The sequence below is a fragment of the Dendropsophus ebraccatus genome, chromosome 1 (assembly GCF_027789765.1).
Source record: "Dendropsophus ebraccatus isolate aDenEbr1 chromosome 1, aDenEbr1.pat, whole genome shotgun sequence".
In the NCBI taxonomy this organism is placed as follows: Eukaryota; Metazoa; Chordata; class Amphibia; order Anura; family Hylidae; genus Dendropsophus; species Dendropsophus ebraccatus.
In genome coordinates this window covers 198769028-198796919 of record NC_091454.1, presented here as the reverse complement: position 1 = coordinate 198796919, position 27892 = coordinate 198769028, and the positions used below count along the sequence as shown (strand labels likewise).

General features: G+C 44.0%; 2 protein-coding genes across 4 annotated transcripts in view; one reads left to right on the top strand and one right to left on the bottom strand.

The window, feature by feature from the left end:
- Positions 1–2263, top strand: part of LOXL2 (lysyl oxidase like 2) — a 49028-nt gene extending 46765 nt beyond the window's left edge. The window contains exons 13-14 of the mRNA XM_069944320.1: positions 1099–1210; positions 1314–2263. Coding sequence (XP_069800421.1) covers positions 1099–1210; positions 1314–1393 — 192 coding nt within the window. The 3' untranslated portion in view covers positions 1394–2263. The remainder of the gene's footprint in view (positions 1–1098; positions 1211–1313) is intronic.
- Positions 1028–27597, bottom strand: LOC138766720 (M protein, serotype 49-like). 3 transcript variants are annotated; one of them, XM_069944321.1, is made up of 8 exons: positions 27472–27597; positions 25491–25636; positions 19562–19699; positions 17353–18802; positions 15977–16149; positions 14125–14195; positions 10781–10876; positions 1028–3154 (listed from the first exon to the last, which is right to left on the bottom strand). In XM_069944321.1, the coding sequence occupies exons 4-8, from the start codon at positions 18478–18480 to the stop codon at positions 3027–3029; spliced, it is 1596 nt and encodes a 531-aa protein (XP_069800422.1). In that variant the 5' UTR covers positions 18481–18802; positions 19562–19699; positions 25491–25636; positions 27472–27597; the 3' UTR covers positions 1028–3026. The 3 variants fall into 3 exon arrangements, with proteins under 3 accessions (XP_069800422.1, XP_069800424.1, XP_069800423.1); XM_069944323.1 differs by lacking the exon at positions 27472–27597 and adding an exon at positions 27113–27181; XM_069944322.1 differs by lacking the exon at positions 27472–27597 and adding an exon at positions 27020–27106.
- Between the last annotated feature and the right edge of the window lie 295 nt (positions 27598–27892).

Below are 27892 nucleotides of genomic sequence, written 5' to 3'. Positions count from 1 at the left end.
TGCAGCCGCGTTCTGGCTTATAGCCAGCTCAGCAATAGATTATAAATGCTTCCTGCGTTTCATCCTCAAAACGTGGACAGAAAATGTGACAAGGCCTAGGGTGTTTATCAGCTGGAATTTAGCTACCTCACTAAGAAAAAAAAACTTGGAAAGTGATCAAGAGACACAGCTGTTTGTTATACCACAGTCAGGAAAAGTATTACTCATTTTAAAGACGTCTTGGAACTTACTGCTTTTTTCATGTCACGATCTAGCAAATTGTTAAAAGGATCTGCGTGGCTTAACTAGCTTTTTCTTATCCTCTCTTTGCACATAAAATAAGAAGTGAAGCACGTTTGCTGTGAGTCTGTATTAACAATCTTCTACCGTTTCGCTTCTACCGCTCCTAATGTATCTCCATGGTAACAGACAACAAACTCTGTAGTCTGATCCTGCAGTCCCACTTCCTTCTATGTATGTTACATCTGGATAATCTATAAAATGTACAATGTTAACATAAAAGAAGAGGATAAATGGAAGAAAGTATGAGACTGCAGTATTACACTACACTGAATTTCTTTATTGTCTGCACAGGAGATGTAGATTGTTGGTAAAGCGACTTTCGGTAGATATTAAAGGGAATCTGTCACTAGGTTAATGCCGCCTTAACATGAAGGGAGCATATACTAGTGACAGAAATGCTGAACACAACAGTGTATTACTTACATCGTTCTGTTCAGCCGTTCTCCTAATATGCAGGAGAGTAGGATTCTTGCCACACCCCTCCCCCCACCCTCCAGCTGCTGAATGACAGTTGACTGCCTGTACACAGCATGGATAGACAACTGCCAATCAGCAGCTGGTGGGGTAAGTTTGCTGCTGCTCATGAATATCCAGGACTACTGGGCTCACGCACATAGTGGAGAGGACTACTTATTGTTCTTTTCAGAAACGTTAATGAATTATCCATAAGGATATGTCCCAATCTTTTAATAAACTGCCCAAGTAAAACTGTGGTTTTAAGTTCCATTATACTGAAAATGCTGCGCCATCTTGTGATCAATAGAAGTATCCTTTACATTGAATTTCAACAGTGTTCAAATCTTTTTATTCCTGCAGATTGTGATCAATCCAAACCAGGAGGTGGCAGAATCGGACTACACCAACAACATCATGAAATGTCGCTGTAGATATGATGGCCACCGGATCTGGATGTACAACTGCCATATAGGTGAGTGCCTATCCATACCCGGCGGGCAGCCACAGTGTGTCAAATGCGTTACTTCCATTACATGGACACACTGTAACACAGCCATCTTTCTTTTCTTTTATAGGTGGCTCTTACAGCACAGAGACAGAAGAGAGGTTTGAACAGTTTAGCGGGCTCATAAACAATCAGCTGACAGCCCGGTAGAAATGACAGGGAGTTGCGGTCATCTCTTCTACACTGAGGAGAGAAGAGGACTATATAGCCTCATGCGCTCCAGACAGGCCTTAGGGGGAAAGGTCTACAGCCTGGGGCCTGAGCACCTGCAAAGTGCGAGGCATGTGGCAAATTCTTCCGGCTAATCTTACATTCCCTGGTACCGAGCAGACCCAGAACCATGACCAGCGTGAGCCAACTTGTTCTGATGTCAGTCCATCCTATCCAATCCTTTATGTGTCACTGTCCAAATATAAGATGTAAACATGTCACCGTCATAGGATTTCCAGGCCAGTATGCTGGATGCAGGACTGTCACCATTCTTCCAGAGAGACATTACAGGAAACTCCAGTTAACTATAGGGCCAGAGAATGCGACAGGACGAGAACTGTAAACAGCGGACAAACCATCTGCTGCATACAACTTCTTTGCTGCCAGGACAGCAAACACTCTGCAATGCAGTATGGTACTAGTCAGCGACCAGCAGCCATGACAGCACCATGGATTATCAGGGACTGCTTTATTACACTTTATACTCCTGATCTCGCTCTCTCTACCGGGACCATTGCAACCACACTTTATGGGCCCCCACTTGGTACTTATGGTGCTATAAACTTTTACCATTGGGGCCATCAGCACTTTGCTGTTTTACACATTAAGGTCACACATCCTACAAGGCCAGACCTGCTCCTATGTCAAAGCAGACCTGTAGATCAAAAATTGCGGTGTATATTCTGTATTCATATGGCCACCTCTCTCTACCAACACTCCCAGCAGAGGCACTGTGTCCACTCAGTACAAATATATATCTATATTCTTTCTGTGTATGTCTAGGAATAAATTATAACTTATTATTATTTACACTTGCTTTCGATCACTTTATAACCCACCAGTATGCATGAATCACTCAACGGCTATGGCAGAAAATCCGGCTTCCATGTTGTTTTCCCCCGTCTGGAGGGCACTGTGATGATGGGGGAAATAAACCTGGTTGTGAATATATGTGTATCATTTCCTACAGAGGGGTAACGCCAAAGTTATTATCACATCACATGATGATGTACATGGCTCTGCATTGCAACTAAAGTTTATTCAACACACTAAACAAGTAAACTTTGAGGTATTGCTGCTTTAAGGCATCTGGAATGGAAGACTAGACCCCCTCCCCTGCTTCGGACACAGAGATTTATGGGATGATGGCCTTATAATCAAACACACACACTTAGCTTTTAACATCTGGTTGGTCCAAATAAACATATACTATACCCCTGGTAATAGAGAAGGAGCGTGGCAGCCTAGTGGATAGACCCCTTGAGCACCCATGCCATCCTGGGTGGTATTCTCCCCCAATGCAATGTAAACTAACTGGGCAAATCAAACTATAAGTAGAAAGGGGGAATGTTAGCACCTTAAAACGTAAGAAGCCCGAAGTCTGTGTGCTTTTACAGACTTAACCCATATGCAAAACAAAATTCTTTGTACAGATGGAGCCGGTTTGCCACGTATGGCTCTTTCTGCAGAGAATCAACAGATAATAGAAGCTTCTTCGCCCAACACAATCGACCTATAAGTGTCAGCAGAACACATGTGGCTGGCACATGCAGCTCCTCCAGGGTAACAGATGCTAGGTTTGGGCCCGCTCTACCACAGACTGGACCGCTGCTTCCTTAGGCAGTGCCAACGCATGACTCACTAGTCTCTTTGCCACAGTTGCATCGCATCGTGGTCTCTCCACATGAGGGTACATGAACGCTGCAGAAAAGAGAGACACTGTGGTTACACATAATACGGAGACATTTAGTGTCACGCCTTATGCTCTCCTATATACAGAAGTTGCATACTGCACTTTGGTGATAGAGAGCATCTAGTTTATATGTTAGTTATGTACAGATTGGCTACGATACATGCTCACGTTGTAAGTAGAGATTAGTGGGACTTCATTATGCAATTGTTTGGCATTTGATTATCAGTGGCTAAAGTTGTTGGATGAAGCCCTAGGGAGTCCTGCAAAAATGCTGAATGACCAGACTCCAGCATACTCGAGTTGTGCTCATCCCTAATTGTAAGTCATGTTGAAGGTTTAGATATTAAAGGGGTTGTCCGAGGCGTGTTTAGAAAGTACAACACCTGAGACTAGCGGGGCTGGGTACCAAGTTGTGATTTTCAGGTGCAGGTATAACCACCCCACAAGGGATGCTCAGTGGTTTTGCCAGTACATGATTGTGATTTGGTAGCTGGCTATTTTAATTTCAGGAGGTATACTTTGAGACTTGCTGAAGGTGAAATGGAGTGCCAGGGAGCAGACCAGGTACTTTTTCTGCTGCCTGGACCTGGAACATCTTTAAAAGGGGTTGTCCGGTGTTAGGCAGTTTTTTTTTTATATATCACTGCTGGTATACAGAAAACAAGAGTCTATACTTACCTCTCCACGCTCACTGGTGTCCTGTTGCAGTGTCACTGGTGTCCTCTGCTGACTGCAGCCAAGTCATCTTGGGAGTGACAGCATGCTCAGCCAATCACTGACAGCAGCTCTGTCCCATCTCAGTCAGTGATTGGCTGAGCAGGCTGTCACTCCCAGGACGTGTCCACCACTGCAGTCAGTGGAGGACACCGCAGCAGGACACCGGGGAGCATGAAGAGGTAAGCATACTCTCTTTATTGTTTTAGAAAACATATAGGCTTTATAGGCTTAGAAAACATGGCGGCATACTTCCAGAAACAGCACTTCTCCTGTCCTCAGTCTGGCTGTGGGTTTTGCTACTCCTTTGAAGCGAATGGAGCTAAACTGTAATACCACACACAACCTGAGGACATGGGTGCTGCTGTTGCAGAAAGTATCTGTGCTTTTCTAATCCTGGATAACCCCTTCAATTTCCATACTTTTTGTCATGGAGCATTGCCTGTAATACCCCATACATTGTATACATACAGTAGCTTTATTGTGTTTGAATGGAGGAGACTTTATACGGCTGTACAGTGCAGACCAGGCAAGCAAAACTTCATAGACTTGCCCTGTCTTCGCATCCAGCAGGTTAATTTTTCCATGTGACATGGTCCCTTTTCTCAGTAAAAGTCTTTGGTGTTTCAAGAAGCAGACTTTCACCGGATGAGGTTATAAAAGACACCGAGACTTTAACCAACTCATTAGTGTTCTGCAATAAGCATTAGCATGGAGTTTCCTCATAGTCAGCCATGAATCACACACTGATCTAATATATGAGGAATCAATGACATGGGAAGTGTGTAATGACATTACTATAAAATTCCACTGATCCAGCATCTAGAACAGTCAGTGAGAAGGAAATAGAAGAGACTCTTAAGCATTTCCCCAAATGGCACCTGCAATGACATGGGCTTATACTTTCTTGAGCTGTCCTCAGATGCTGGACGTCTTAAAGGGACATCCACTAATGACTACCATTACATAGAGAGGTTTTCACAGAGCCTACTAGTCCCTTAATAACCCAGGAGTAAAAAAAATTATCCCCAATATTTCAGTTTACCAGTATACAGAATTAAAGGAACACAGACGGCTAGATTATGCAGGAAGCCCAACCCAGCTCTTCCTCCCTTATTTTTATTAGGCCAAATATGATAAAAAGACTGAGAAATATATACAAAAATCTTCCTTGTGTTGTGTTATCTCAGGAGGGCAGTGATATTCTGCTATCTCTTCCTAACTGTTCTGTGTCTGGCTGCAGCAGGAGCCTCCCCCCTCTGCTCTGTCTGCAGTAGGATAAAATGATTGTTAAGTGCCACCGCTTTAAAGCCCCTATTCTCAGCGCTCGTTTGCTCCTCGTTCCCCGCTCGCTGCCGCCGCTATTCAAAGCGGCTGCAGCGAGCGGGTGAGTGCGGGAGGGGCGTCGGGGAGCTGCGGGGGGCTGCCGGGGTGATCGCTGATCGTCCGGACAGCCCATAGGATACAGCAGCGTCTGCTGCCGATGCTCCTATGCAACGGAGCGACGGCAGGAGATCGTTGCTGCATCAGTCGCTTGTTTTTCAACAGGTTGAAAAACAAGCAGCTGCAACGATCAGCCGACATGAACGATGTTGGCTAATCGTTGCACTCTATTCCAAGGGACAATTATCGTCCGTAGCGGCCGAATACGGACGATAATCGTTCTGTGGAATAGGGCCTTAAGGCTATATTCACACATCTGTTGTTCTTTCCACAATTGCGGACAGAACATACAACCAGTATTATTCAATGGCCCCGTTCACATGTCCGCACGCCCTTGCTCTCAGTGAGTCATGAAATAGATTAGCAGGAGACTTGTGTTCTCTAAAGGATTCCTATAAGACCTTGTTCATACATCCATATGTGCCTGCAATCATGGACCATGCACTTTTGAGGGGATTAAAGGGGTTATCCAGGATAAAAAAAACAGCTACTTCCTTGCAAAAACAGCACCACCCTTGTCCCAGGTTGTGTGTGGTATTACAATTTAGCTTTATTCACTTCAATGGAGATGAGCTGCAAAACCTACGCCCAAACTGAGAACAAGAGTGGTGCTGTTTGTGAGACATGGGAGACATGGCATTCACAGCAGCTGATAACAAGCCTGTGTAAGGATGCGTTTTACACAGAAAGATTTATCTGACAGATTTTGGAAGCCAAAGCCAGGAATGGATTTGAAAAGAGGATAGATCCCAGTCTTTCCTTTATGACCTGATCCCTGTTTATAGTCTGTTCCTGGTTTTGGCTTCAAAGATCTGTCAGATAAATCTGTCTGTGTAAACGCACCATGTGTGTCAATGATCAGCTGAGGAGAGGGAAAACGCACTCTTTTCGGCTGGGATGGAGTATCTGTGCCCTAACTTTGCACCACCCCTCTGTCCCTCCTCCCCACCCTCTTTATCATTAGGAATGCTCCAGGCAGATTGTCTCCTATTCGTCAGCTGTGTGAATACTGAACATAGGGTGGATTAACCACCTGTACAATCTTCAACATGAAGAAAATGTTCCAGTGGCATTCCTAATGATGAAGAGGGTGGGGAGGAGGGACGGAGGGGTGGTGCAAAGTTAGGGCACAGATACTCCCATTTGGCAGGGGCTGCAAGTCTAAAAGTTTATTTTCAGGACAATAACTGCATCAACTGCAGAACAGACCCCAGGACAGATCTTGGATTAAAAGCAGCTATCCGAAGGTACAAGCGGTTGGTGGGGTAGGGGCACGTGAACGATACAGGGATCATTTGTGTGGCCCTTTCTGAAGGCACTTTAAACTAGTGCTGATCTTGCTAATCGGCGCTCACTTGTGTCCTTAACAGTGAAGCCTTTTATAATTCTTGTGTAATTTTCTCATTCATTTCTAGGTGTAGCGTCCCTTTAATAGAGAGAATCCACTTGTCTATAAGCAAAAGCTCATACATGCCAGATGGATATACTCTATGTTTGCTGCAGATGAATTACCAAAACCTCAAATTAGGTGTACAATTCTACTGTTTCTTAGTTATATCTGTTTTCAGAAAAGCTGGATAAGTATTCATATTGCCGTCACCTAACTAGCCTAGAACCCTGTACAGAAAATCTGTCTACTTATGAGCCTAAAAGCCCTATGATAGCCCTATACGATTATAGTCCGATCAGCTGATGAAAGACCAAATATTTATTGGACATCTGGTTTAAACAAACAAAAAAAAACCATTTCTCCCTGACAGCACTTCACCAGTGTAATAGATTGGCTATACGTCCCATGTATACTTGGAAATGTCACTCTAAAAGGATGCATTCTACAAATCCCCTGGGCTCCATTGTACATTGTTCTCTGTGGATAGAAACGCTGCTCACACATGATACCACGACTGACTGTACGTTGCCGTTTGGATGTCTTTGTGATTTGCTGACATGTGTTCACCATCTTTGCTGAAGCTAAATTTACACTAACAAGATGTGACAGGGGTTTAGTGGTTGTTAGGAACCAGTCTGGGGTGGATGTGTGTGCGGGGGGTAGAGATCACATACACACAATAAAAAAAGGGATTGTTACAAGTATAGCGTGAAGACAGAAAAACCCTCTAGCTGGCAGTAACACCTGATCAAATCTCCGCTATTATGAGGTTATGTACTATCCTCTAGTCACCTATATACTACAACTATACAGAGAATGGAGCCATGGTGGATTATCTGGATCCTCTTTCACTGAACTCACAAACACAAACCTGATATTTAAGCTGGCGTAAGTGGCATGTCACCCCCGGAGCGAGGAATCAGCAATCAATGCCGTGTGACAGGATAAGACTAGTAACCATATGACGTATCATTCCCTACACCGGTGTAGAGTGGCACAATCGCACAAACTCCTATTCTTCACTAACGCTTTTACAAACATTTTTCACGATTTTGCCAATTTTATTGGTTGAGTAATAACACCTTAAAATGAGAATGTAACCTTCAAGATACATCGCTATGAATTTTTCTGTATACAGACGCCATTATGGCAGACCTGGGGACCTTCATAAGACCCCCATCTGCCATGGAAACACACAAGCACCCCCGCAGATTTCTTACATTCTAAGGTCGCGATTTGACTGCAGAATGTAAGGGGTTAAACTGAGGGGACCAGAGGTTTCTCCAGTCCTGATAGTTGAAGTGTACCTGTCATTTGCAGAAATCAATAGTACAGGCGCTTTTAAGAAACTTTGTAATTGGGCTTATTAGCTAAAAAAAATGCATTTTTGTTTATCATGAAAAAGCAGTTTGAAGTTCTCCCCCCGTCTTCATGGTTTTCTAGGGGAGGGGTGGAGGGACATGAGGCACCAAAACAGGACAAAGAAGAGTTAATTTACAGCTACATCAGGGCTATCTCCTCTGACAGTCAGCACTGACCTCTGCCTCTGAATAGCGGCTTTCACACAGGTCCCGCTGTGTAATCCTTTGTTCTCTGTTCTCTGCTGGCGACAAATCTCCCTCCACCCCTTTCCATAGGTTACACAGGGCCGGACTGATGTAAAAGTCAAGATTTCCTGATAATGAGCAGTGAAAGAGAGAGAGGAGGGAGGGGGGGGGGGGGACTGGGGAAAGTATTTTTGAATGCAGATAATGGCAGATTTGCCTAATAATCCCAATTACAAAGTTTCTTAAAAATCGCCTGGACTATTGATTTCTGCAAAAAAAAATAAATAAATAAAAAATAGGACAGTGACACTTTAAGGCAGAAAAAACAAACTCCTCGCTAGCACCCTGGCATGGAAGACCCTGGCTGTGTATTCAGGATGCCAGCATATAAAGGCGGCTGTGTAGCCCAAGTCTACTTAGTGATTGACGTACACTAAAGGATGAAAGTGGAATATTTAACTTTATTAACTATCATTTTTATTTATTTTCTCAGCCCCACTACACTAGTGGACTATTCAATACTTCTGTTTTGCAATGTATTATGCCTGTCAAATATCCTCTTAGACCCTAACTTACTAGGTGTAGTAATATGGAAGCCCTGGGGGCCTTCAATAGAGCCCAGCTGACAACCCACTGGTAGCCCCAATCACATCATGAGGGATGGAAATAAGGTTACAGATATAACTCCCCACTGACCCCAATCATACTAATATCCTCTAGTAACAAGGTGATAACCAATGGTCCTTTAGGGCCCTATTTCACCAACAGATTATCTGACGGATTTTTTTTAAGCCAAAACCAGGAATGGATTTAAAAAGAGGAGAAATCTCAGTCTTTCCTTTGTTACCTGTTCCCTGTTTATAGTCCATTCTTGGCTTTGGCCAGATAATCTGTTGGTGTAATAGGGCCCTTATTCTGGGTCTAACAATAATTCCTGTGTATCATTTGCACTCTGTGGGGTAAGCTCCACCACCAAGCTACATCTGCATGTCAGGGAATCTGCCTAGGATCAGCAGAGCAATAACAACAAGAGGGCGGCTTCTACCAAGCACACACTGAATCACTTAGCCGGCAGCATTAGGATGTGTGCATGCCTGCTGGAATCAGTCTAGCCAGGAAGGAATCAATGACTACAGTCAACACATTATCACTAATTCTCATTGCATTTACTTAACCTATTCATCCTGCATTTTACTGCAGGAATGTCTTATAGCCCATGTACCCTGTGCTTGGCTTTCTGATGAAAGCTGAGCAGAGATATAGGGTACCACACCTTTGTTCTAGCACTAGGTGGCGGTCTCACCACTGATGCAAACTTTTGACATGTTACACGGAACGATCTGAAGGATTAAGAGAGCGCCGACCTGTCAGAACAGCACTTGCTTGCCCCTTGTTCCCTGCACTGACCGAGCGGGAAAGAGAAGAGGATGGGGGGGGTCCCCAGATGATCTTTAGATTGCCCAGGGAGCCCATAGGAGATAGCGACGGTGTGCTGCCGCCACTCCTGTTACATGGAGCAACCACCAGACGACTGTTATCATTGCAGTTTTTTAACATGTTGAAAGACAAGGATAAGCTGACATGCACGATGTCAGCTGATCCTTGTCTTTCAACATTGTTGCCTTTTAACTATTACAACAAGCAATTATCAGCCATAACAGCCAATAATGGGGAAAATATGTCCGATAATCGCTTGGTGTAAGGGTCCATTTACACAGAAAGATTATCTGACAGATTATCTGCCAAAGATTTGAAGCCAAAGCCAGAAACTATAGACCAATCAGGTCATAAAGGAAAGCCTGAGTTCTCCTCTTTACAAATTCATTCCTGGCTTTGGCTTCAAATCTTTGGCAGATAATCTGTCAGATAATCTTTCTGTGTAAATGGACCCTTATGGGCCTTAAGACTTTACGCCTGTTTAACTAGTTGCGGCCTAGGGATCCATATCCTCAACCTTGACAATAGTAACATCTGCTTTGTGAGCTCCGATTTTACCTGCGTTTCGATCCAATCTACTCTCACAGCGGTCTTGTTAACCAAGCTCCAGTAAAATAGAGGTTTTCACCTCCTAAGGTACTGTCAGCAATTCCCACCAGGCATAATATATTATAGACAGAGCGTCCGGCACCACATCAAATAAGTCGCAGAGGAGGTACTATTTCAGGCATCTGCAGAACATTTCCATGTGGTGCCATTCCCGGTAACGTTTTCATGCAGATAAGAAAGGCAGCACATGACTGAAGGCTAAGGAGCAACATATGTGAGTATAACACCAATGCCTCAAACTGCGCCCCCCCGCTGTGAATTATTTGTGTATTGTAGGGATTAGAGGTGACGGAGAATTACGCCGCTCGGCAGCGGCAGTCTCCTCTGGTTACACGCTTTTTAGCGCAATGAACCATTTTTTTGTTACAAGAGTCCGGAATAAATTATACAATATTTCCCCATAGAAAAGCAACCATTATAAAGGCAATGTTTATTTCCACCCCTCAATACCCAGCAAGTAGTGTGAGGAACCCAATGGTGAGGCCATATCTTACCTGCTTTCTCATACGCTCGAAACTTGGATTGGCGACTGCCTTGAGACAAAGGGCGGAACTTCATGGCTGGATGCATCTGGCAGGAAGCGGCATAGGCTGCAAGCAACGCAGGGCAAGTGTTACATATGGATAGCATAGCAAAAAAGGAAAATTTATAGTACAAAAGCAAAAATAAAAAAAAAGGATTGGAACAGACAGACAACTAAGAAATGTGTAAACCTTCTATATCCATGCTTTGCAGCTGGGATCCAAATTACCAAGTTCCTTCAGCATGTGTCACATCTATGTCTGAGCTTTCTTAAAGCGACTCTGTACCCACAATTTGCAACAACACCCCCCCCCCCCCCCCAAACCACTTGTACCTTCGGATAGCTGCTTTTAATCAAAGATCTGTCCTGGGGTCCGTTCGGCAGGTGATGCAGTTATTGTCCTAAAAAACAACTAGAGTATCTGTGCATTAGGCTGGCACAACCTCTCTGTCCCTCCTCCCCACCCTCTTCATCATTAGGAATGCCCCAGGCAGATTTTCTACTATTTATCACCTGTGTGAGCACGGCACATGGGCTGGATAGTTAAGGTACCTGTGCAATGTTCACTGCAGAGGAATAGGAAAAATCCTGCCAGTGGCATACCTAATGATGAAGAGGGTGGGGAGGAGGGACGGAGGGGTGGTGCAAAGTTAGGGCACAGATACTCAAGGCCACGGCAGTTTGACACAGGGCTGCAAGTTTAAAAGTGGTCTACCTGACGGTACAAGTGGTTTGTTGGGGGGAGGGGGGTTTTACAGAGTCACTTTAAACGGGTTATTCAGGATTAGAAAAAAAAAACACAACACCAACACAGGTACTTTTATGCATCCTTTTCTTCTCACTGTTTTTTTTTTTTTTTTTTTTTTAAGCATTGAGAGTCCTTGCATGAGTGATGCTCTGCCATCCCTTCAGGTACTTTTATGCATAAACAGCACCACCACTGCCCTCAGGTTGTGTGTGGTATTACAACTCCGCTCTATTTAATTCAATGGAACTGAGCTGCAAAATCCCCACACCCAAACTGAGAACAGGAGAAAACGGCCATGTTTTTCTGAGTCTGGACAACCCCTTTAATTTAAGGTTGGCTTTGGAGCTTGTTATAAGTTTTATTTAATTTTTTTATCCTAACAATGTTAATTTTTCACCCTGGAGCATACACATCACACTTACAATTCCTATAGCGTACTCTTTAGCTTTGCTGTGTAGAACTGGACATAGTCGGCAGAGGGACGGTGGTTTTATGACTATCCAGTTAAGTTAAGCTGGATAGTGCCACTATACATAGAAGGAAAAATATCAACTGCACACATTAGATTGCCATCATTTTTTTGAGGTATGAGCGATGATTGCGGCCGGAGCCACTATACACACACAGGTGAGGATAGGTATGCACCCCCAGTCCTGGCCATAAAGCTCACACACACTGTGCTGTACCATCTATACAGGAAGGACATGTAAGTGTACATATTAAATCCATGATAAATTTACTTTCTAGGAAAGATTGAACAATTTAGTCTGGCACATAAATCCTAAGTTAACTGAGCAATCTGCGCAGCTGACTTGTCACGCCGTCCGCTCGGCGCTCAACAGGTGCAGGAGGCCAGGAGCAGACACAAATCTATTAGAGGCCATAAGTTAAGTCGTGTGTCAAACGGTTATAGAGAAGTTAAATCCTATCGGACTGAGCAGCTAAATCTTGTCTACTGCAATATGGCCACCCAGGAGCGGACAGTGAACACATGGACAATGTTCAGGATATCCTGCTCTATGACCTGACCCTTATACCAGGCACCTGGCATTCATACCAAGCACCAGGATATGCCCGCATGTGGCCAGATTTTCTCCATCCTATCATTTAAGTTCAAGTGTGGAGAGAGAAACTGTTCATTAAGTCTAATATTACAAGAGAAAAACCACAAAAAATAAAAGACTTCACTGCCTGCCCATCTGTTCATACATATAAGACATATGGATGGACATTACTGGGGTTTTCCACAAATCCAGAACACGGAGGTGACCCCATTCTCGGCAGAAAAGTGGTTGTGCATTCTCATAGTCATGGGCAGCAAACATACAGGTGCAGCCACATCCTAAATAGTAGGGAATGTTGGGGTCTCAGCTGCTGGACCATTACATTCTACAGTAATGCTATATACTTATTACGCCCACTGCAAAATAATTCTATGTAAAGTTGCTTTGGATCACATCATTTGGGGCCATATTCTATGAACAGCACCTGATTTACATCATGGGTGTCAGGCAGCTATTGGACATTACATACAGGTATGGTTTTGCGCATACACAAAGCTCGTAACATGCACCTTCCCTATCCCCCTGTCTGATAATTTATTATCCAAGACAGTCAGAAAGAGCTGGTGAGCAGGCCAGGTAGGACCTTTATACATCTCCACCTTTATGGGGGTTTGATTCTTACAGCATACAGATCATCTATCCTCCGAGAGGCCAGCAATATCAGATCAGTGGTTTGCCAACACACACCACCCACGCTGACCAGCTGTTTGCTAAAGCCACACATCCTGCATACACACAATGGACAGAGGCAGAAGTAGACAGCCCCATACATTGTGTAGTGATCATGAACAGTTAGGGCCTATTACAGGGGACGATTATCGTACAAAAAAATCGTTAAATCGTTCGAATTTAAACGATAATTGTTCTGTGTAATTGCAGGCAACAATCCAAAAATCGTTCACATGTTGTTGATTTAGATCTGAACCTAAAATTATCGTTATTCGTTCGCTGTAATTCCACATTCGTTCGCTCAAGTTCCGCATTTTTTCACTAATCATTCAGTGTAATTGCACATTGTTCCTTGTTTTGCTGGGATCAGAAGGAATAAAGATCATAGTAACAATCGTAACTTCACTTGAACTGTTTCTACATCTTTTTCTAAGGAAAATGGTTCTACAAGTGGATATCCAAAATTTCCAATCTCATACAATGGGGGAGATTTATAAAACATGGTGTAAAGTGAAAGTGGCTCAGTTGCCCCTAGCAACCAATCAGATTCCACCTTTCATTTTCCAAAGAGTCTGTGAGGAATGAAAGGTGGAATCTGATTGGTTGCTAGGGGCAACTGAGCCACTTTCACTTTACACCATGTTTTATAAATCTCCCTCTATGTCCGCACACTGGAGCCAGTCACTAATAAAATGATTATTTTCTACAATCGATGTAACATTGAGAGTGATACATAATATTGGCGGCAGTGCCAGGTAATGTGGCTCTGGGCTGTACGGCGCTCTTTCTAGGCATCCAGCATTCCTCAGCGCTCACATCAAAACCACAACTCACCATCCTCTGGGCTGGAAAATATTCCCAGGGCATGAGTCTGATCGACCCACTGCAGGCGGAAGCCTCTGTCTCTGCAAGGCAAAAAAGGAAAAAAAATTACCATTGGCTTCATTCCATATGCCTCCGGATTCAATGGCATCAACAAGGATTTATGATTGGAAATATTGTGCAACACAATTCCTAGAGATTTTCTGCCTGCTATTACATTGCTTGCTGTACAAAAAGTTACTCAATACTAGTTATTTTTTCTAACTAGTCCCACCATGTGTCCAACCCCCTTCAGCTTTTCAGTAATAGGCTATGTTTAGATGCTGTATGACACCGGCTGTTCCATGACCCGGCCAGTGTCTGCAGTACTAGCCAGATGATCTTTAGCACCACTGAATTCTGATGCGGGCGCATCCGTGCACACCCACATCAGAATTCCCCACTGCACACAATGGAGCGTGCGGCCAGAGCTCGCTCCATTGTGTGCACTGACAGGGTTTTCTGCGGCCGCTATTCAATGTACACACTTTGGCCGGGATTCCCTTAGCCAGCCAGCAACACAATTTAGGTAAAGGATTTATCACTGCAGTGTTGCAAATCTGCAACAACAGCCGTGATTAATAATTTACTTACGTTGTGTGAACATATTACGTTGTGTCAGCCATATTCTGTATTTCGTCTGGCCATTTATGCCCCTGAAATCATTGTAATAGATGATAGAAACATGTTGGGACTTTGTCTGAGGGGGGTTTGGTAGTTGGTTTTATTCTGGTAACAGAACTTTAGCAATGACATGGTGTGTCAACAAGTGACCACTGCATCCAATCAATGGCTGTAAAGCGTGACATGTCGGACATGTTGTCACCACAAAGGTCACTGCCGCAGGAAGTAACTAGCTGCTGTGTTCATATGTCAAGTCCCCATGATATTGCTGGAGTGGTAATATGTCAACATCATAGTGTAATTGCTTTAGGTGGATGAACGGAAAGCAACAGGAGACCAGGGAAACATCAGCTCAGGGTTGGCAGCGGACCGGTAAAGCGAGTATTTTTGTTGTTATTTTATCCAACTGTCTATTGTTTGCAAAAAATGGGTTTGTAATTCACTGCAGTGGAGGAAGGCTTTCCTCAGGCAGACAGCTTTAAAGGTATTTAAAGATGCATAAACATGCAATACTCACCTCCCCCAGTCCTCCACTAGCCCTAGCCTGGGAACAAACAATGCTTTTGCCCAGTGAACCCCTTTAAGGTGACACACAGGTTGCTGGACAGTTTTCTGCAGTACGAGAAGACAAACCAGTCCTCAAAAAGCAAACAATATTAAAATAATGTTACTCTAGTTGTTGCTAAAGTTGCTAAAGTCATCAGTGACTGATGAGCTATATTCTAATGCCCCTATTCCACGAGTCGTTTGGAGGAGCAAACGAGCGCTATTAGCGCTCGTTTGCTCCTCGTTCCCCGCTTGCTGCCGCCGCTATTCAACGCGGCGTCAGCGAGCGGGTGAGTGCGGGAGGGGCGGCGAGGAGCTGCTGGGGGGGCTGCCGGGGGGATCGGTGATCGTCCGGGCAGCCCATAGGATATAGCAGCATCTGCTGCCGATGCTCCTATTCAACGGAGCGACGGCAGCAGATCGCTGCTATATCAATCGCTTGTTTTTCAACATGTTGAAAAACAAGCGACTGCAACGATCAGCCGACATCGTTCATGTTGCACTCTATTCCACGGGACGAATATCGTTCGTAGCGGCCGTTATCGGCCGAATACGAACGATATTGCTCCTCTAAACGACCCGTGGAATAGGGCCTTAAGGACAACTCATCAAAAAAACCTTTAAGGCAAGAAAATGACTTGATCTGCAACATTACCTATATTCCTTAAAGGGCTCCATGAGATCCTCTGCACTGAGCTCGGAGGAGAAGCCATATAGCTCAATAATGTGTCCAAACCTTCCACTATCCACCTGAACTTCTGAAAACTCGGAAAAATCCCCCTGAAGGGGCTGTATGTGGACATCCTTTTCACAGACATGAGAATTAATCTAAAAGAGACAAAAAGCAGAGAGTTGCAATGGGTAGACGACATACATTTGTCACATAATATTGTCCTGCAGTATTCCCTATTCACCACCAGTGGGCACTAACCATGACTGTCATAATCTTCAAGTTCTACAATCTTTTCACATCAATGGGAAATTCCTATTGCTAGTATACAAGATCACCAAGAATGAGGTGACCATAGTGCTGCACCTCAGCCCTAAAACAGATTATGTTCATAGGTAGAGGCTCAATTTATCTAGGAAAACAACTACAGTAATACCTTGGTGTTCAAAACATTTTTTCCCCCTGAAGTTTTCTTTGGTACTCAAAAAAAAAAATCAGGGTTGATAACTGTCAGCTAAACTATTGTTTAGCTGAGTTATTGAGGTGTTTGGACACCTGTTCTAAATATGTGTTCCCTGCAGCAGAGAGGCTGAAGCACGGGTGTCGGTGGCCTGGAGATGGGTGCCCGCAGCTGGACAGGCAGGTGGAGGTATTACCTGCAGCTGGAGAAGCACCGGTGGCGGCAGGCGTAAGCTATGACCGGGGGGGGGGGGGGGGGGGGGGGGCGTCCGGCGCTGAAGCACGAGCACCGGCTGCCTGAAGAGGAGTCCCTGCAGCTGGTGCAGCTCCCCCACTCTGTCCTGTTAGAAATCGGCGTCCAGTTTCAATTTGGCGGCGAATTCTAACAGCAGCCGACACACGGCAAGTTCAAACAGCTGCCCCACTCCTGCCTCTCCACTGCGTGGTACACCCATTTATTTTAATTATGACTGGATTCCCAGCTTCTTTACAGTAAGTAGTGGTGCACGATGCATGGCTACTTGCCGCTAGTCTATAAACTCTGTGGGCTGGGCGCACTGCACCTGACCCATGGAGTAACAACCAATTTAACCCATTTACATTGTTCCCTATGGGAACACACAGCTCTGTTCTCGAACTGCTCGGTTCTGGAACAGCCTTAGAACAGATTGGGGTATGAACCTAAGCTTTTGATATTATTTTAGTCTTTGTTTATACTCCACCATAGCCACGTCTGGCTACAGAAGCCCTCAGTGGTCTATCACCAGTTGTTGTTATTCTGTATAATACATTATGCTACATATCAACCTTTTATCCTTCCCCTCCTATTTTACTGAACCTGAACACTTGTTTCATGTAATTTCACTACAAGATTTACCCCAGAGTAAGTGTTCCCCATTTACCTCTGCTAGGAGCTGCTGCATCATCTTCTGCTGCTCTTCATCACTTGGTGCTGACCGGACCAGCTTGGTTCCTTGATCACAGCTCTTTGCTGTTGTCTCCTCTTCTACAGTTTGGTCTTTCTCATCACTCGTGGAAGACTGAGGTTCAATCTCTGCCGTGTCCTGGGCCACCACTCTTCTCTCTGTTGATGCTTGAGCCTCCATTCTAATATTGGCCTGCTCCTGACCCTCCATCTTTTTCTGAACCACAGCTGCCATCTCTACCTGCTCCTGAATGTCCATCTTCTCTTTCTCTTCACGAACCACCACTGCCACGTCTATCTGCACCTGACCCTCCATGTTCATCTCTTTCTCCTCCTGAACCACCACTCCCTTAGCTATATGTACCTGATCCTCTACCTTCATCTCTTTCTCCTCCTGAACCAACACTGCCATCTCTACATGCTCCTGACCCTCTACCTTCATCTCTTTCTCGTCCTGAACCACCACTCCCTTAGCTATATGTACCTGATCCTCTACCTTCATCTCTTTCTCCTCCTGAAACAACACTGCCATCTCGGCATGCTCCTGACCCTCTACCTTCATCTCTTTCTTCTCCTGAACCACCACTGCCATCTCTATCTGCTTTTGATCTTCTACTGGTACGTCCTTTCTAGGCTCCACTGGCATCCCTGCCTCTTCATGAGCTTTCATCTTTCTTCCATGTTCCTCCTGATCCACCACCTTCAGCTCATGCAGATCCTTAGTCAATGCACTTGTCTGAAGTTCCTCCTCCACCCTCTCTGAACTTTCTGATGGTCTCCCATCACTGCTTGTTGTCTTCTCAGATACCACTTGATCATCTATTGATTTGTCTAACATACCCTGGGTATTTGATGTTGCCTGTTCCACATTCATGCCATCTTGTCTTATATCCCCACCATTCAATCCCTCTTTGGTTTCCACCGCTGCTCCCTGACCAGGCCTTCTTTCCTCACCTTCATTGTCAGGAAGATTTTGGTATACTGCTAAGTTCTCTTCTCTATCACCACCACTGCTCTCTTTCCTTCCAGATGTCTTCTCTGGGCTCTCTGCCTCGTGCTGAACCTCTTCTTGTCCCTCCGATATTTCTTTCTGGCATGGCCTCATCTCTGTCTCCTCTTTATGTCTCTGTGGAGCCTGTCCATTTCCATCGTCCACATACTGCCCATTGTCTAGTGGCCTCCTCTGTCTCTCCTCTGGCACATGTTTGTCCTTAGTATAACCCCTCCACTGTCCTTCCCTGTCTCTTGGCCAGGGCTTTCCTCTGGCTCCATAAAATTCTCGGTCTGGTCTCCTATCCTTGCGCTGCCTCCAGTTTTGTCTTCCTCTGCCAGATTCCCAATTTTTGTTCTGTGATGGTGCACTCCAGAAACGCCCACGATTCTGATCACGGGAACTAGTTTTGGATTCTCCATCTTCATCAGGCAGCCTGCAGGGACAAAGTGGAGGCAAATTATCTCCAGGTTATCATGCTGGCTTTGGAAATACAGATTAAAGTAAATTACAGAGCCATATAATATCCAATTCTATGCAACATAATCTGTGAAAGAGAGAGAAAAGATGACAAGACCTGAGTAAAGGATGCGAGACATATTAGTGACCACTACGCACCATCATTGGTGTATCTTGCAATACACACATGTACAAAACAAATTTATGTACAGCTCTATGGATATATAATCTGCCTAATACCTCCATGCAAAATAAAACAACCAGCTAAATCCTTCTTGCTTTTATCAACCCTTCATTGTATATACTGAAGCAATAGAAATAAGCTGGGATATAGTTAAATGGACGTAGTAGAGGGATTACTGCAGCTGGTGACTGATGTGGATCCTGTGTCGTTTCCAGTAAGTAGAGGCTCCTGGGTACAGCCGAGTGCTGTCAGACCCACTGAGCACAAGAACAAAGGTCCCAAGTGCCCCTGTTTGAATGGAGTCAAATATACACACTGCCACATCAACCTGTACAGAACTGCAGAAAACAGCTGAGCTGCACTTGGCTATCTCCGACAGGCCCACAGAGTTTGATGGGAGCAGATGTGCAGACACTAAACCCTCACTCAAGAGCAAGGGTGCTAGTGACCCCCATTCTTGTGATCAGAACAGTCCTCCTATCGATAAGTTGTCATTTTGAAATGATGAGATGAGAGGGAGAGGGATCTAAAGAAAGTCATGAGTTTTCTTACCTGATGCCAGCATGACAGATGACAGTACGGCGCTGCCATCCCTCGCCTACTGAGAAGCTACTTAATGCATTATAAGACTCTGTGAGGCGATGGATCAGGTATCGGAGGCGGCTAGAAACCGGAGGAAACAACAGGACTCTGTACAGGAACAAACAAAGCAGAGACACGTCACTTTATACAGGAACAATGACATCCTTATAGTATTACTAAGGTGGTTTTATCAGGTTCCTCGGAAATTTGCTCATCCTTCAGAAATATGTTCCTGGAAATTAAATGCAACATGCCTATTTCCCTTTGCCGATCCGCTATTGGGGGATAGTCTGTAGACCCACATACATGCCGATGCAAACCCCTTGGCGGGTCTGAACATCAAGTGTATGATCAGAATTAAATCCCTTTGTTAAGGTGCAGCAGATATACATTGTAAGGATAAAAGTGGTTTACAGTCACCTATGACCAGCATGCACTTATTGTTTAGAGACCCATAGTATACTACAAAGCTTACAGTAAAACATCCTGCCATGCTATGGCAGTAGTACGAGTAGTATTACAGAGCTTGGTGACAGTCATTGGATGCCACATTTCTCAGAAACTTCTGATCTGCTAGGTGTGCCCCTGTTAGGGTCCATTTACACAGAAAGATTATCTGACAGATTATCTGCCAAAGATTGGAAGCCAAAGCCAGAAAGACTATAAACAGAGATCAGGTCATAAAGGAAAGCCTGAGATTTCTCCTCTTTTTAAATACATTTCTGGCTTTGGCTTCAAATAATTGGCAGATAATCTTTTAGTGTAAATGGACCCTTAGTGCTATTAATATGAAGTTAAAGTCTAGTAGTAGCAGCCCAGGCATGGAGTGGTGGAGCACACAAGCTCACGGAGCATAGCTGACAAGTGCTGAACCATGTGGCACATGTAAATCAAGTGAACCTGGGTTTGGTGGTCACCCAGAGATCTACCTACAAGTTGGGGTCCATTTATTTCTATTGAAGAGTTATGTTAATGCAACAAAGACATTCTGGACAATCATATCCTTCCAACTCTTATTTGTGCCCCAGTGCACAGAGATGGACCCATAAAAAACAAGGTTAAATAGGATTGTCGAGGGAAAACTAGAAAGGCTTCACAGATCTCTGACCTCAACCCTACTGTACATCTCTGGGATGACTACAATACAAAATACTGACTGCGAGCCAGACCTTCTCCTCCAATACTAGTGTCTGACCTTACAGGTGCTTGCTTCTTTTACTGTAAGAGCATAAATTCCTACATATGCACTGTGAAAATTTCCCAGAAGAATTGACCTGATACCCATGAGTTTGCAATGCAATGTCCTACAAGCTCACATAGGTGTGTGATGACAAGATGTGCAATGTTAGGTCTGACGATATGAAGAGGAGTTTACGAGCTGGTAATACCTAAAAGTCATCACTAGGGGGAGATAGAACACTGAGAAAACTGTCAGACGCTATTGTATGGTAAAGACTCACTGCCACTCTAATCAAACTCAATAGGAGATCGGAAAATAGGCGAGTACAGTGGCAGCACCGCAGAGTTTGAATGAAGTGTAGTGAGTATACTAGAGTACACTAGTGTAGTGAGCATACTAGAGTACACTAATGTAGTGAGCATACTAGAGTACACTAGTGTAGTGAGCATACTAGAGTACACTAGTGTAGTGAGCATACTAGAGTACACTAGTGTAGTGAGCATACTAGAGTACACTAGTGTAGTGAGTATAGTAGAGTACAGTAGTGTAGTGAGTATACTAGAGTACAGTAGTGTAGTGAGTAGGGATGCACGATGCACCGAAATATCGATACTACTATCGATATTTCGGGCAAAAAAAACTGTTCGATACCAGGATTTCCTGGTATCAATACTTTATGTTAGGCTGTGCAATAACGCAGCTTAACATAAAGTACAGTGCAGAGAACACTGCCGGCGGCTAGCTGAGGGCTGGCCGTGTTCTCTGTGTGCCGCCCCCTGCAGTCTCCTCCGCTGCCCTTCCTCCCTCCGCTCCCATCAGCGCCAGTTTCAAATAGCCGGCACTTAGCTATTGCTAGTGCCGGCTATTTGAGCGTATAGATGCCGCTGTCACACTGACAGCGGCATTTACCCCTCCTGGGCCCGCTCCATATACAGCAGGGGTCGGCTACTATGTGTAACAGACCCCCGCTGCTGGTGTCTCTCTGATAATAGGGTCCGGCTTGGCCAGACTCTGTTATCAGAGAGATGATTTATGCAGAGGAGCCGGAGCTGCACAGAGGTATCCGCGGCTGGAGAGGGAGATGGGTGGTGCAGCAGAGCTGTCTCTGTGATGGGTGGTGCAGCAGAGCTGTCTCTGTGATGGGTGGTGCAGCAGAGCTGTCTCTGTGATGGGTGGTGCAGCAGAGCTGTCTCTGTGATGGGTGGTGCAGCAGAGCTGTCTCTGTGATGGGTGGTGCAGCAGAGCTGTCTCTGTGATGGGTGGTGCAGCAGAGCTGTCTCTGTGATGGGTGGTGCAGCAGAGCTGTCTCTGTGATGGGTGGTGCAGCAGAGCTGTCTCTGTGATGGGTGGTGCAGCAGAGCTGTCTCTGTGATGGGTACTGTATCAGTATATCCTCATAGCTGAAATATTACAAAACTACAACCCCCAGCATATCCTCATAGCTGAAATATTACAAAACTACAACCCCCAGCATATCCTCATAGCTGAAATATTACAAAACTACAACCCCCAGCATATCCTCATAGCTGAATTAGAATAGGACAATTTTAACCACAATTATTTAGAAAATGTAAATATTATTTTTAAAGTCGATAATTTGAAAAAGTCCATAAATTGGTATAACTGTAACAGTACGGACCTGAAGAATATAGATAACATTTCCGATTTATTATATTTGCTGTCTAGGGGGTATTATATTTCTACCACTGTGGGGGTTTTTTTGTTTTTTTTTTATACTTTACTAAGTATCGAACTGGTATTGAGTATCGAAATAAAAAAGTTAGTATCGGTATCGAACTCAAAATTATGGTATCGTGACATCACTAGTAGTGAGTATACTAGAGTACAGTAGTGTAGTGAGTATACTAGACTAGAGTACACTAGTGTAGTGAGTATACTGGAGTACACTAGTGTAGTGAGTATACTAGAGTACACTAGTGTAGTGAGTATACTAGAGTACACTAGTGTAGTGAGTATACTAGAGTACACTAGTGTAGTGAGTATACTAGAGTACACTAGTGTAGTGAGTATACTAGAGTACACTAGTGTAGTGAGTATACTAGAGTACACTAGTGTAGTGAGTATACTAGAGTACACTAGTGTAGTGAGTATACTAGAGTACACTAGTGTAGTGAGTATACTAGAGTACACTAGTGTAGTGAGTATACTAGAGTACACTAGTGTAGTGAGTATACTAGAGTACACTAGTGTAGTGAGTATACTAGAGTACACTAGTGTAGTGAGTATACTAGAGTACACTAGTGTAGTGAGTATACTAGAGTACACTAGTGTAGTGAGTATACTAGAGTACACTAGTGTAGTGAGTATACTAGAGTACACTAGTGTAGTGAGTATACTAGAGTACACTAGTGTAGTGAGTATACTAGAGTACACTAGTGTAGTGAGTATACTAGAGTACACTAGTGTAGTGAGTATACTAGAGTACACTAGTGTAGTGAGTATACTAGAGTACACTAGTGTAGTGAGTATACTAGAGTACACTAGTGTAGTGAGTATACTAGAGTACACTAGTGTAGTGAGTATACTAGAGTACACTAGTGTAGTGAGTATACTAGAGTACACTAGTGTAGTGAGTATACTAGAGTACACTAGTGTAGTGAGTATACTAGAGTACACTAGTGTAGTGAGTATACTAGAGTACACTAGTGTAGTGAGTATACTAGAGTACACTAGTGTAGTGAGTATACTAGAGTACACTAGTGTAGTGAGTATACTAGAGTACACTAGTGTAGTGAGTATACTAGAGTACACTAGTGTAGTGAGTATACTAGAGTACACTAGTGTAGTGAGTATACTAGAGTACACTAGTGTAGTGAGTATACTAGAGTACACTAGTGTAGTGAGTATACTAGAGTACACTAGTGTAGTGAGTATACTAGAGTACACTAGTGTAGTGAGTATACTAGAGTACACTAGTGTAGTGAGTATACTAGAGTACACTAGTGTAGTGAGTATACTAGAGTACACTAGTGTAGTGAGTATACTAGAGTACACTAGTGTAGTGAGTATACTAGAGTACACTAGTGTAGTGAGTATACTAGAGTACACTAGTGTAGTGAGTATACTAGAGTACACTAGTGTAGTGAGTATACTAGAGTACACTAGTGTAGTGAGTATACTAGAGTACACTAGTGTAGTGAGTATACTAGAGTACACTAGTGTAGTGAGTATACTAGAGTACACTAGTGTAGTGAGTATACTAGAGTACACTAGTGTAGTGAGTATACTAGAGTACACTAGTGTAGTGAGTATACTAGAGTACACTAGTGTAGTGAGTATACTAGAGTACACTAGTGTAGTGAGTATACTAGAGTACACTAGTGTAGTGAGTATACTAGAGTACACTAGTGTAGTGAGTATACTAGAGTACACTAGTGTAGTGAGTATACTAGAGTACACTAGTGTAGTGAGTATACTAGAGTACACTAGTGTAGTGAGTATACTAGAGTACACTAGTGTAGTGAGTATACTAGAGTACACTAGTGTAGTGAGTATACTAGAGTACACTAGTGTAGTGAGTATACTAGAGTACACTAGTGTAGTGAGTATACTAGAGTACACTAGTGTAGTGAGTATACTAGAGTACACTAGTGTAGTGAGTATACTAGAGTACACTAGTGTAGTGAGTATACTAGAGTACACTAGTGTAGTGAGTATACTAGAGTACACTAGTGTAGTGAGTATACTAGAGTACACTAGTGTAGTGAGTATACTAGAGTACACTAGTGTAGTGAGTATACTAGAGTACACTAGTGTAGTGAGTATACTAGAGTACACTAGTGTAGTGAGTATACTAGAGTACACTAGTGTAGTGAGTATACTAGAGTACACTAGTGTAGTGAGTATACTAGAGTACACTAGTGTAGTGAGTATACTAGAGTACACTAGTGTAGTGAGTATACTAGAGTACACTAGTGTAGTGAGTATACTAGAGTACACTAGTGTAGTGAGTATACTAGAGTACACTAGTGTAGTGAGTATACTAGAGTACACTAGTGTAGTGAGTATACTAGAGTACACTAGTGTAGTGAGTATACTAGAGTACACTAGTGTAGTGAGTATACTAGAGTACACTAGTGTAGTGAGTATACTAGAGTACACTAGTGTAGTGAGTATACTAGAGTACACTAGTGTAGTGAGTATACTAGAGTACACTAGTGTAGTGAGTATACTAGAGTACACTAGTGTAGTGAGTATACTAGAGTACACTAGTGTAGTGAGTATACTAGAGTACACTAGTGTAGTGAGTATACTAGAGTACACTAGTGTAGTGAGTATACTAGAGTACACTAGTGTAGTGAGTATACTAGAGTACACTAGTGTAGTGAGTATACTAGAGTACACTAGTGTAGTGAGTATACTAGAGTACACTAGTGTAGTGAGTATACTAGAGTACACTAGTGTAGTGAGTATACTAGAGTACACTAGTGTAGTGAGTATACTAGAGTACACTAGTGTAGTGAGTATACTAGAGTACACTAGTGTAGTGAGTATACTAGAGTACACTAGTGTAGTTAGTATACTAGAGTACAGTAGTGTAGCGAGTATACTAGATAACTGCTCACTTCAAATAGAGGTCCTCAGGACCTCATAATGATCAGAGGGATTGAATGATCTAGTTCTTGTTTTCTTCCTTGACACCCCCCCCCCCCAAAGAACCGGATCGCAGCAGATGGCCCAGTCATACAATGTACTCACGCCTTTTGGTTGCCCTGTTGTAAGTAGTGGTCTAGTTCTTCAGATACAAGTGTGTAAAAGTCATGCTCCTTTCCAGAAAGGTAGACCCCATCAATGCACGGAGGATCCAGCGCGACAGAGGGTCAGGATCTCAATATAACACAAATCTGAGGAAATACATAAAATTTTTAGAACAGGACCCGTCCACAACAAGCGTTCCTTCCCACTATGTCCGATGTCGGATTAGATGGCAGAATGAGGCTCCACAACCCATTTAATAGGATCCTATGCTGCCTAGTGCAAGTCCTTTGCTACAAGTCTAGGGGGCGCTATGTCACATTGGGGAATATCATCAAGCTGTCTTACAGTAAGAACGGTCGCTGTTCTATTGAAATCAATAGAACTCAATGAATTTGGAAACCTACAGCTGTAGCTTCCCAAATTCATTACAGTGTGTGAACATAGCCTTCTACTGGAATGGAACCGGGAAAAATAAATTCCACAAAAATCATATTTCACTCCTGACTTCCATCTCGATTTTTTTGTTCAGGAAAAAAAAAAATACTAAGATGTAGGAAACCGAAGGGTGGTTTTTTTTTTTGGCGCCATTAGTGGCATTTTTTCCCCTAAATAGTGTGTATTAGTATAGCTGTTCTTTGTGGTGTTTTCCAGCTCAAAACAAGTGGCTGTCCAGGCATGATGGGAATTGTAGTTTTGCAACAGCTGGAGGGCAGAAGGTTCCCCATCTCTGTCATAGAGCATCTTCTAGATATTCTGGAGCAGCCCCTGGGGGCCCCATTCTAGCATCTCAGGTTGGGTACTGCTGCTCCAGAGTATCTAGAAAACAGGTGTCAAACTCAGGCCCCTCCAGCTGTTATAAAACTACAATTCCCATCATGCCTGGACCAGGCATGATGGGAAATGTAATTTTGCAACAAATGGAGGGGGCCCGAGATTGATACCTGTGTTCTAGATACTCTGGAGCAGCAGTACCCAACCTGAGATGCTAGAATGGGGCCCCCAGGGGCCGGCCACTGGGCCACATATGGGTGTCATGGTAACAGCCAGGCACACCATGGGATGAAAATGCCACTTTGAGGATTTGTTCACACAACTTATATTTTCATAAAAGTATGGCCGTTGTTGCAATCGCCAACAACGGCCGGTCTTTTTACAAAAATATGTTGCCTAGTCTTCTAAGGAATCCCGGCTGGAGCATATACACATAGTATACACTCTGGCCAAGATCCATAGCGGCATCATAGGAAAGACATGTCAGTTTTCTACGGCCGATATTCAGTGAATAGCGGCCGCAGAAAACCCTGTCAGTCCACACAATGGAGCGAGCAGCACCGGCCACACGCTCCATAGTATACAGTGGGGAGTTCTGATGCGGCCGCGCACGGATGCGCCCACATCAGAACTCTGCAGCTGCAAAGATCATCCGGCCGGTACTGCAGATGATCTTTTCAGAGACCGGCCGGGTCAGGGAACGGCCGGTCTCTTACGTAGTCTGTACATGGCCAAAGAAGCCGCTCCATTATACCAACTTGTTTCTATGGAAATTCATCACATTGCTGCAAATATCACATAAATCAGTTCAATTAGGAAAATATGGCAGAATATGTGAGTACGGGGCATACATGGCGGCCAGTATTCATACAGAATACAGAGATCTGTGAGCACTGGCGCTGTTACCCATAGCAACCAATCACATCACAGCTTATTAGCATCCAAGGTTGCCCTGAGTGATGAAAGCTGCAATCTGATTGGTTGCTTGGGATAACTACTCCAGTCTCATTAGGAAGTGACTGCTGCATCCAGCTATGAGAGTCAGACTATATCATTGCAGAAAAGACCACCGCCAGCTCTGCAGCTGCTAAGGAACTACACTTCCCAGCATGCACTGGGTGCAAGTAAAGATGCCGGGGGCTTTTAGTAGAGAAGCTGCCAGAAGCTTCCCCGCTGAGCGGCCGCTTCGTGCACTCGGGATGTCTCTTACACAGGAGCCTGCAGGCTGTCAGTCTCTCAGCGTGTGCCCGTCTCTGGCGCTGTTTTCTCTTTCCCTGGAGACCTCGTCACGGGACAAACAGCCCTCCTCCAGCCTAGAGTCTGTAACATGCACTCCAGCTGCCACAGCGCCCTCTAGTGGCTCCTCGCTTTTATATAGGTTGTTAAGCGCTCGCAGCGCCACCTAGCGCTCCAGCAAGGGGAAACATAAAGGCAGAGGCAATGTTCTCCATCCTGTCAGGGCATGATGGGAGTTGTAGTTTTGCCACTGCTAATATTAGGTTAGAGGAGGGCTTCTGCTGTGCCTGTCACATTCTGTATGGGATTTTTTTGTTGTCAATGTGAGAACACTTTTGCCTTGTTAAAAAAAAAATAAAAAAAAAAATAATAATATATATATATATATATATTTA

What these genes read in the sequence shown, in the direction of transcription:
- LOC138766720 (XM_069944321.1), bottom strand. Translation starts at nt 18,480, where the DNA reads ATGAGGCCATGCCAGAAAGAAATATCGGAGGGACAAGAAGAGGTTCAG. An exon ending in GAGCCCTTTAAGGAATATAG is followed by an intron (nt 14,196 to 15,976) that starts GTAATGTTGCAG and finishes TTTGCCTTGCAG; the next exon opens with AGACAGAGGCTTCCGCCTGC. An exon ending in TCGAGCGTATGAGAAAGCAG is followed by an intron (nt 3,155 to 10,780) that starts GTAAGATATGGC and finishes TCTTTTCTGCAG; the next exon opens with CGTTCATGTACCCTCATGTG.